This window comes from Urocampus carinirostris, chromosome 1 (assembly GCF_059441175.1).
Source record: "Urocampus carinirostris isolate Australia breed hairy pipefish chromosome 1, RoL_Ucar_1.0, whole genome shotgun sequence".
Lineage (NCBI taxonomy): Eukaryota > Metazoa > Chordata > Actinopteri > Syngnathiformes > Syngnathidae > Urocampus > Urocampus carinirostris.
In genome coordinates, this window is record NC_142349.1 from 57,223,441 (window position 1) to 57,234,599 (window position 11,159).

The 11,159-nt window shown below is 43.4% G+C and overlaps 1 protein-coding gene across 1 annotated transcript in view; it reads left to right on the top strand.

Annotated features, from left to right (window-relative positions):
- The window catches only part of LOC148376342 (zonadhesin), a 29,732-nt gene extending 21,404 nt beyond the window's left edge, over positions 1 to 8,328 (top strand). Inside the window, exons 24-29 of the mRNA XM_088319648.1 lie at positions 33 to 620; positions 1,410 to 1,618; positions 4,708 to 4,861; positions 4,946 to 5,292; positions 7,516 to 7,645; positions 7,738 to 8,328. Of these exons, the coding sequence (XP_088175774.1) occupies positions 33 to 620; positions 1,410 to 1,618; positions 4,708 to 4,861; positions 4,946 to 5,292; positions 7,516 to 7,645; positions 7,738 to 7,880 (1,571 nt within the window). The 3' untranslated portion in view covers positions 7,881 to 8,328. The remainder of the gene's footprint in view (positions 1 to 32; positions 621 to 1,409; positions 1,619 to 4,707; positions 4,862 to 4,945; positions 5,293 to 7,515; positions 7,646 to 7,737) is intronic.
- Positions 8,329 to 11,159: the final 2,831 nt, after the last annotated feature.

An 11,159-nucleotide genomic window follows, 5' to 3' on the forward strand; every position in this document is an offset into this window, starting at 1 on the left:
GCACATCCTATTAAAAGAGATGTGTTTTGCAGACTTGGTTAAACCTACTCCTGATGTACCGATGACAACTCACTCAGTTCCAACAGAAAGTTATACAACCCATACAAACAACACATCAACAACAGAAGCATTAAAGCCTATAATCACCACTACAACCGGAGTAACCACCTTGGGAATACAGACAAGTCGACCAGAAACAACTGAGGCCTCATATCCGAATGCCTCAACAGAAGCATCCAGTACAACGATTTCAAGTGAACATAAGACCACTCCTATAGCTCCTCTGTCATCAACCAAGCACCCAGTAGATGAAGTAACAAAAGAACCAGAACCTGAAACAACAACTGAAAAAATGACAGCAAATGTTACCTTCCCTCACACCACTGCTAGACCTACAGGGCCAACAACTGAAAGCCACGAACCGACAAGTGAATCATACCCCAAAACACCAGAGACTCCACAGGGAACTGTTGGACCTCTATCAACTACTAGTCCTGAAACTCAACCTCCAAATGCAACAATGGAAACACATTCAACAACAACCACTAAACCACAACATCCAAATGAAACTCAACACACGACAACTGGTAGACCAGAGTACCCAGTAACACAAGAACCAAGTGAGTATGACCAAATTGGAATACTTTAAACCACAGGTGTCAAACAGGCGGCCCGGGGGCCAGATCAGGCCCGCTTAGGGCTTGAATCCGGCCCGCGAGACAACACTCAGAGAAGCGCAGGAGGAAAACAAGCTGCAGGTTGAAATATGTCAACTTGATGTTGCCAAAGAAAGGTCCTTCGAACAAAGACACTGTACTTGTATTTATTTTTCTTTGTCTCTCTCTCTCTCTCTCTCTCTCTTATCCACCCTTTTTCTCCCACTCTCTGTCTCTGTCTCTTTCACTCTCTGTGTCTTTTTAACTTATTTTGCTCAAACTTCCTTTTTTCCTTTTCTCTCTTTTCTCTTTCTCTCTACCTACCCTTTGCACTTTCTTTTCTCTTTTCTCTCCTTCTTTCTATTTCTCATTGGATTTCTTTCTTCCGCTCCCTTTCTTGTCCCCTCTCTCACGACTTCTCTTTTTATCTCTTTTGTTTCTCACGCTCTCGCCCTCTCCCTATCTCTCTTTTTCTTTCTTTGTCCTGCCCTCTCTCATTTTCCATCCCTCGTTCTCTTATTTCTTTATCTCTTTTTCTTTCTCTTTAATCTACTAGTCCGGCCCCCGACAGAATGTTCGTTCTATCGTGTGGCCCCCGAGTTAAAATGAGTTTGACACGCCTGCTTTAAACCATACAATGACAATCCAAAAAGCATTATTCTTTTATATTTATTTCTGAGTAAAGAATTTTCCTGACAATAAGTCGCTCCTACGTACCAGTAGCACTGATTGTCTCGGTCTCTCCCTTCATAGATCCTTCCTGCCAACGGAACAGTCATTACAGCCCTTGTATGCCTGCCTGCAGACCAACCTGCAGATTTTTGAATGGTCCACAAAACTGTAATCAGACTGGATTTTGTGAACCAGGGTGCGTGTGCGACGAAGGATATGTGCTCAAACAAGGAGTTTGTGTGCCAATCCAACAATGTGCATGTGTGGACGGAGACGGGAATAAATATAATGTAAGTCACAACCCATAGTCAGTGCAAAAATGTGGTCGTCAGTCCATGATCGTTATTGCTATATAATAAAATAATATAATAAAAGATATAGAATACAAAAATACCCAATATAACGTGTTGATATGGAATATTTAAATAGTGCTACGGAAATTACACACTGTAATAAAAATAGAGTAATGTGCAAATGTGGGAGTGGGGTTTAATGTGGGCTTTTACTCCCCGGGTGGAGTTAGAGAGCCTCATGGCATGAGGAAGAAATGATCTTGTCACGGTCGCCTTGGTGACCAGTCTGCCCCGCCCTCTGGGCAACAGCTGAAGCAGTTTCCACTAATTGTGTGTCTGATTTAAGGCTGCATTGTGGGCTCTGCGGTTGCGGGTTCATTAATACTCATTATTCACAATCCCGGTCTGTTATGCCTTGTCCTGTTTTAGTCTGTTATGCCTTGTCCTGTTGAGTTCGTGCCGGAGGAACTCTGTATTGTTCTGTTTTGCCTCGGAGTATTGGGCGACTTTTATTTTATTAAATAAAACCTATGGATCGTCAACGCATTTGAGTTCTCCCTTCATGCCTCCTGCCTCCGTTCTGGTCCGGTCACCTTCCACGCCACCACGTCTCGTGACAGAATGAACCCGCCAACAAAGAGAACTCAGCGAACGATCCCAGCGCGACTTGGGGAGAGCTGGAGAGCGCAGTTCGGCAGGCGCCTACTGAGTTGGCCTTCCCTGCTCGTTCGAACCACGGCCCCGCCCGTCGTGGCCCTTGCTGTGCCTCGAATCGACTCCCGGGAGGAATTGACGCCTGCCTGTTCGACTCTCATGCCTGCCTGCCCGACTCCCGTGCCGATTGCCTGCTATTCCGTCTCCCCTGCGTGCCAGCCCGACTCCGACTCCCAAGCCTGCCTGTTCGACTCCCAAGCCTGCCTGTTCGACTCCCAAGCCTGCCTGTTCGACTCCCAAGCCTGCCTGTTCGACTCCCAAGCCTGCCTGTTCGACTCCCATGCCTGCCTGTTCGACTCCCATGCCTGCCTGTTCGACTCCCATGCCTGCCTGTTCGACTCCCATGCCTGCCTGTTCGACTCCCATGCCTGCCTGTTCGACTCCCATGCCTGCCTGTTCGACTCCCATGCCTGCCTTGAGTCTCCCTGTACTGATTTTGTTCAGTCTTTCCTGTCCTGTCTTGTCTGTTCTGAATCTGTTCCCCCTGAGTCTGACTCTTCTGAATCTGTTCCCCCTGAGTCTGACTCTTCTGAATCTGTTCCCCCCTGAGTCTGACTCTTCTGAATCTGTTCCCCCCTGAGTCTGACTCTTCTGAATCTGTTCCCCCCTGAGTCTGACTCTTCTGAATCTGTTCCCCCCTGAGTCTGACTCTTCTGAATCTGTTCCCCCCTGAGTCTGACTCTTCTGAATCTGATCCCCCCTGAGTCTGACTCTTCTGAATCTGATAACCCCCTGAGTCTGACTCTTCTGAATCTGATAACCCCCTGAGTGCGACTCTTCTGAATCTGATAACCCCCTGAGTGCGACTCTTCTGCATCGGCCTGACCTGAGTGCGACTCTTCTGCATCGGCCTGACCTGAGTGCGACTCTTCTGTAGAGGCCTGACCTGAGTGCGACTCTTCTGTAGAGGCCTGACCTGAGTGCGACTCTTCTGTAGAGGCCTGTCCTGTTTACCCGTTCTGATTCTGCTCTGATTTTGCCTGTCCTGTTCTCGTCAGTTCTGCCTGTCTGTTATCCCCTGTCCTGTTCTCGTCAGTTCTGCCTGTCTGTTATCCCCTGTCCAGCTTGCCCGCCGGACCCCCCCCTGCCGAGCGCCGATTCCGATCCGCCCGACGCAGATGGCGCCTGTCTCTCCCCGTTCCTGCGTGTTCGGAGGAGGGAGCGGGGTTGCCCCAATCGTGAGCTTAGAACCATTCCGGGGCGTGAGGTTGTAATTTTTTCTTTTTTGGGACCTCGGGAGCTGTCCCTTAAGAGGGGGGCTCTGTCACGGTCGCCTTGGTGACCAGTCTGCCCCGCCCTCTGGGCAACAGCTGAAGCAGTTTCCACTAATTGTGTGTCTGATTTAAGGCTGCATTGTGGGCTCTGCGGTTGCGGGTTCATTAATACTCATTATTCACAATCCCGGTCTGTTATGCCTTGTCCTGTTTTAGTCTGTTATGCCTTGTCCTGTTGAGTTCGTGCCGGAGGAACTCTGTATTGTTCTGTTTTGCCTCGGAGTATTGGGCGACTTTTATTTTATTAAATAAAACCTATGGATCGTCAACGCATTTGAGTTCTCCCTTCATGCCTCCTGCCTCCGTTCTGGTCCGGTCACCTTCCACGCCACCACGTCTCGTGACAGATCTCCTCAGTCTGTCCATGGAACAAGACTGTTACAGAAGCTGCTCATCTGTTTGGAGATGATGCTGTGAAGTGGATGTAATGAATTGTCCATGATTGAACGCAGCTTGTTCAGTGCCCTTCTCTCAGCTACAGTTGTCAGGCTGTCCAGCTCTGTGCCCACAACAGAGCCCGCCTTCCTCACCAGTTTATTAAGACGAGACATCCTTCTTCTTTGCGCTGCCTCCCCAACACACTGCCGCATAGAAGAAGGCGCTTGCCACAACAGTCTCATAGAACATTTGCAGGAGCTTTTTGCAGATGTTGAAGGACGCCAGCCTTCTGAGAAAGTACAGTCGGCTTTGTCCTTTCCTCCACAGAGCTTCTGTGTTGGCAGTCCAGTTAATTGTCCAGCTGCACACCCAGCTATTTGTAGGTCTGAACAAACTCTACACATTCTTCTTTGATAATTAAAGATTCAACAACAAGCCCTGTTACCACTCGACAGAGACACAATTATAATCAAGTAAGATAACTGAATCAGTCTGGTGACAATAGTAGAAAATTGAATCAATAGTCTGTTTTTTTATTATCAATTGTTGTATACAATGTTGATTCATTGTGTCAACCCCAGTGTTTACCTGGTTTTACATGATCAGAACATTGACGATAATTCGTTTGCATTCGGGTTATTGCCTGCATGTACAGTAAGGACTTTAACCACCCGTAAGAACCCTGTTTATTGGTACTGTGTTGGCTTGTTGTGATTTCAGTTTGGTCAAGTGTGGTATACCGAACACTGCAGCCAAAAATGTCAATGTGACCGGGAAGATGGTGTCGGAGAGATTGACTGCGATGGAGACGGATGTGATGAAAACACCGTTTGCCTTCAAAATGACGAGGAGGGTTATTACTGCCAGAAAACAGGTACAGTCAGGTTTTGTGTCTTGCCACACCGTTGCATTTCTAAACTTTAATAAAATCCCTGATGAAATTCATCTCACACGACAGGTTTCAATGAGTGTATGATAAACGGAGACCCCGGGTACAAGACTTTTGACAACATGAAGCACGACTTTGAAGGAGAACACTCATATGTGCTAATGCAGACCAAAAACTTGCCCAGTAATCTCCAAGATGTTTACGTAGAAGGCACGATGGGCATAAATACATCCAATGATGAAAAAGAGGATGCAAGTAGTGAAGAAGATGAATATGATGATGATGATGATGATGAAGATGATGAAAATGATTATGATGACAACAGCGACGAGCATGACCAACACCACAGACTGCAAAGGCTCAAGATTCGAGTTTACAATCACACTGTGGAGTTCAGGCAGCGACAGAAGTTACTTGTAAGTTTCAATAAGAATTAGAATCAGAATTTGAATCGTCTTTATTGTCATTGATTTCAACGTTCTGAAACGTTGTATGCAATAAAATCATACATGGCCATTCAGGGTAAAACATGTAATATAAAGACTTTGAGGAGGAGTTTTATAATGATAAAAATGATACAATGATACAATGTGTTGGTTAGTATTAATTTATTTTTCGAACAGGACGTCATCAGTGTCTCCACCTCCTTCCTGTATGCCTTCTCATCCCCATCAGAGACAAATCGGCAGCAAACCTAACAATTGTGTTCTTGGGGTGGGTTGGTGGATAGTCCGAGGTACACAGGGTGAACAGTAGAGGGCTCAACACACATCCTTGGGAAGAGACGTAGCGGCCAAGTTTCACAGTCGGTTGGAGAGGAAGTCTATACTCCAGCTGCAGATGGAGGGGAGACCCCCAGTCAAAGAGTTTCTCCACCAGGATCCGTGGGAGGATGGTGTTGAATGCAAAGTTGAAGTCTTGATTTTGTAAATCGCAGCCTTAAGAGCGGTGTTTATCACATCATCAGTGGAGCGGTTAGTCCTGCGTGCAGGTTGATGAGGGTCCAGTGTGGGGGGTAGGGAAATTTGGATCTGATGGGAGAACTATCCTTGATGCACTTTATGACCTCAGATGGTCCCTTCTCAAGCTTTCTTGACTTTCCTCATGTTGAGGTTTTTGAGTTTTTCCCTGCCCTCATGTAGGTTTTAGATCAGGGGATGGTGTCATAATAGTCTGTGGTTTGCAATAATCTTTGGTCTGTGCAACCCCTTGAGACTCCTTGTGATTAAGAGCTATACAAATAAACATGACTTGACTTGACATGTAAGAGCGACAGGTCATTTAGGCCGATCACTGATGACTACTTTGGGATGGGGATGATGGCGGAGGTCTTCAGGCAGAGTAGAATGGTGACTTGTGACTTGGACCGGTTGAATATGTTGACAAAAGCCCAACCAAGCAGGTCTGCATATTCCTTTTTCACCCTCCCTGGTATTCAATCCAGGCCGGCTGCCTCTCGGGTTTTGCAGTTTTAAACATATCTCAGTTGTCAAGTAATTTCCAGTCAAGTCATTTTTATTTGTATGGACCTTAATCACAAAGAGTCTCAAAGGGCTTCACAGGTTATTACACAGACTATTTTTTCAGACTATTATTACACCATCCCCTGATCTGGAACCAACATGTGAGCAAGGAAAAACTCAAAAACCTCAACATGAGGAAAATGAAGAAACCTTGAGAAGGAACCGCACATGTGGCATCCCCCTTTCAGAATTACCAGACAGCAAAGGATGTTGCAATCACAAATAATACAGAGGTATTGTCCAAGAAAAGTATAGGTTATTCATATGCTATAGAGTAGAAGTGTGTTTTAAGCTCAGATTTAAACATTTTCACTGAGGTTGCAGAACGGATCTCAGGGGGAAGAGCATTCCACATCACCGGTGCCCGGATGGAGAACGCTCTTGAACCAGCGGAACACTTCTTAGCTCTTGCGATCACCAGAAGACCGTCGCTCTCAGAACGAAGGCTTCGGAGCGGAACATAGGGGGAAATCAGATCTGAAAGATATGAGGGAGCAAGTCCATGTCTAATTTTGTATAATACTAAGAGAACCTTGAAATCACATCTTAGGCTAACAGTGAGCCAATGCAGGTTAGCCAAAATCGGCGTGATGTGATCAGACTTTTTTGTCCCAGTTAAAAGCCTCGCTGTAGCATTTTGTACCAGCTGAAGACTCTTGATTCTGGACTTCGGGAGACCGGAGAGTAGTGCATTACAGTAATTGAGACCGGTGGTAACAAACGCGTGAATTATTGTATGCCCAACTGACAAAGTGGTTACTAAGCATAACCTTTTGAACTGAATAAAGAGAGCAATATTGTTGGAGGTGGTGTAGCCAGTATCATATCAGCATTTTCATGATGCTGTGACACAAAACAAATGTGGGCCAGCATTTTAGATGAAGTCAACCAATGTCAGAAAGGTACTTAGACACATAATTATGCTACCGTACAAACACCGCTAAGTTTTATCAATTTATGGACACACAAAATACTTTATTGTTGATGTCATATAGTGGGGAAAATACCATAACAAGGGCCCAAAAAACATCCTATTCCATACTCTTAACCGAACGCGTCATAAAGAAGGCTCACCGTATCCCGTGATGTACCAGTCATGATTCTGCTCTCCTGTAGGTGGACGGACGGAAAACTAAGACACCCGCTTCACCGTCTCTCGGTTTAATGATTAAGAAGCGGTCTTCTCATATTTATCTGGAAACCGACTTTGGCCTTTTCATAAAATTTGATGGACGAAATGACGCAGGTAATAATGTTAATAATGAATGTATGAAAAAAATAACTACAATATCCGTGTGTATGCTTTAATCTCTGAAATACAATATATTATTCTTTTAGAAATAACCCTACCACGGACCTACAAAAGAAAGGTCGGAGGCCTGTGCGGGAACTTCGATGGAAAAACCTCAAATGACCGAATGAAACCGGACGGCACTGTAGCCAAAACCGTTGAAGAGTTTGGAGAGAGCTGGAGAGTCTGACAGACACGAGAAAACTGCAGTGCTGGCAGTCCACCGGATAATACTCAGCATAGTGAAATGAAATGAAAATGAAATGATCTGCATTTATATAGCGCTTTTCAAGTCAATGACTTCCCAAAGCGCTTTACATTGTGATTCACATTTCCCAATAGCGGCCGTGATCTGTGCAGCCATGTAAGGCGCTAACCTGCTTATTGGGGGTAATTGGGGGTCCAGTGTCTTACCCAAGGACACTTCGACATGTAACACGGACAAGCCGGGATTCGAACTGGGATCCCTTAATCCTAAAACGATCGCTCTCCCTCCTGAGCTACTGCCGCCCCAAGTGTCAGCTTTCATTTTACTTCTTACCAAACACAACCTAAATAGTCAATGACTTCCTTTTACAAATTTTACGTCACGTTTGTTTTCACCTTGCCTCAATTCAATAAACTCAACTGTTGCGCTACTATGACGATGCTTACTAACATTATTTTCTCAGAGGGTATTTTGATCGCATTTTATTTAAATGAACATTCCAAACAATCAATATTATACATCAAACTGGAAACAAAGTATAGATTTTAACTGGAAACAGCCAAGTCAAGTCATATTTATCTGTATAGCCCTTTATCACAAATAGTCTCAAAGCACTGTACAGAGCACAACCACAACAACAAAACTAGTAAAATATAGCCTCATCTATATAAAATATTTTTGGGGAATGGAAATATTTGAACAAAATATAGAAAAAGTAAATCTGTAACTTTGTGTATATAGAATTCAAATGTCAAATATGATTATATCAATGATAATTATACTGTAAGTTCATACTCAGGTAAAAAAACTAAAAGGGAGCTAGATAGTTAGCTAAAACAGTAAAAACCCTCTTAATAGCCAGACCAAAAGCTAACTTGTTTCATGTGTCTGGAAATTATCGGACTATAAGCAAGTGCTTCTCAAATAGTGAGGCGCCATTGAACTCGCCAAACTTTTTTTTGTCCTTGAATAAAGGGTAATTGCACCTCCACCCCAATAGAGGGCTTTCAAAACCCCTTGTTAGTACATACCAATATTCACTTATCGTATGTCTAATTTTGTTTTTTGGCTATACAAATAAACATGACTTGACTTGATTTACTTGATTTTTGGATTATTGTATTTTCATGACCATAGGTCGCACATAAAATTCTCCTATTATCTTTCTATTGTGCGGCGCGCTCTACCTCATACAGAGCATTGGATGCAGAAAAACTTGGTGGTCATAGGGTTGGGCCCCCACCCGACCCTGGGAGGTCACAGGTTCGAGCCTCGGCCGATTCAAGACTTACAACATGTTTTGGTGAAATCAAATGTTTTTGTGTGATCCTTTACATTCCCAGCTAAATGTGACTTCTATGCATCTCCTGTTACTTTTAAGCCTCTGTTGTTTGATTGCCATCATATTCCCTGGCACAAAAGAGGACGTGTCACAGGCAATGCATTGTTAGCGGGAAAAACTCATGGATGCTAACGGCAATTTCAAAGTTATTGTGCTTACGGAGAGGCAGAACAGAGTTGTCCCCCCAAATGTTAATTACATCCAAATGCTTACTTCCCCTCTGTTAAATGTTCTCTGTGTTTCCATCCGCAGTGGTTTGTTGTTTTACACGCTAGGCGGAAGAAAATGAAAACCGAGCAGCCGCGAAAGAATTGAAGATCAATGAATCGATGGTTCGCAAGTGGAGGAAGCTGAAAAACAAACTGCGACATGTTTGTATCCGTGTGATTAATGTTGTAATCAATATTTAAAGAAACTAAAAGCAAACTCAGGCAGCACGGCGGCGCAGTGGTTAGCGCGTATGCGGCACAGTTTCAAGGTCTTGAGAACCTCCTGTGTGGGTTCAAATCAAGCTACCGGAATTCCTGTGCGGAGTTTGTATGTTCTCCCCGTGCTTGCATGGATTTCTTCCGGGCAATCCGGTTTCCTCCCACATTCCAAATACATGCATTTCAGGTAATTGGCCGGTCTAAATTGTCCTTAAGTGTGAAGGGGCGAGTGAGTTGTCTGTCCCTGTGTGCCCTGCGATTGGCTGGCAACCAGTTCAGGGTGTCCCCTGCCCACTACCCGATGATTGCTGGGATGGGCTCCAGCACCCCCGCGACCCTACTGAGGATAAGCGGTGCAGCTAATGAGATGAGAAAACCAAACACAGTTTTGCTGTCGCTGTGTATTTAAATACACACACTTCTTTGCTTGTCTGCGTTGTGCCGAAAAATGCATGAAAATCTCCCCCTTCGCGACACAAACGTACCAAAAAATCTTTGTATCTAATTTCTAATTTGGGGGGGAATGTGATACAACAGTAAATTATTTATTATTTGCACCTCCTGTCGCGTTAAATTCAGAAATAGAACCAGCTACAGAGAATGCGCCATTTCAAACGGTGCTCCCTATGCTCGTGAGTATACGACCTCTGAATTCCAATTGAAATAACTACTTTACATCACGATTTCAGTCATTGGCAGTCTTGCAAAATAAGGCCTTTACACCAACATTTCATAAAACTCCCAATTATTTTATTTATTTGTTTTTTTATGCTAATTTTTCATTGGATGCTATCATTCTGAAGAACCACGTAAAAGACGTTGAGGCATGGTTAGCTAACAGGCATGCGTCTATCACCCATTTTTTCAATTCCCTGTATGTATAATGAGCCATTTGTTATTTCGATAGCAGATCAAGTCAAGTTTATTTGTGACGCCTTTAATCACAAGGAGTCTCAAAGGGCTGCACGGACCACAGATTATTGCAAACCACAGACTATTATCACACTATCCCTTGATCTAAAACCTACATGAGAGCAAGGAAAAACCCAGCATGAGGAAAATGAAATCTTGAGAAGGGATCTCATTTACTCTGACAGAAAAGATCTTTCAGAAAAAGAGGAAAAAAGGCTTCAATAAACAGAAAAAAAACATTTGAAGTAGCCCCCCAAATATGTTGAGAAACAAATGAATTCATTAAAGAAAAAAAAAAAAAAAAAAAAATATATATATATATATATATATATATATATATATATATATATATATATATATATATATATTTATATATATATATATATATATATACATATATATATATACATATATATATATATATATATATATATATATATATATATACATAGTAAGTAAAAAAAAAAGTTTTGTACATGTCAAGCCTACGCAATACTGTACTACTTCCGTACGTCAGAAAAAATATTTTGAAAAACAGAAACAAATGTATTAAAAAGAAAATCACCCATAAAAAATTGT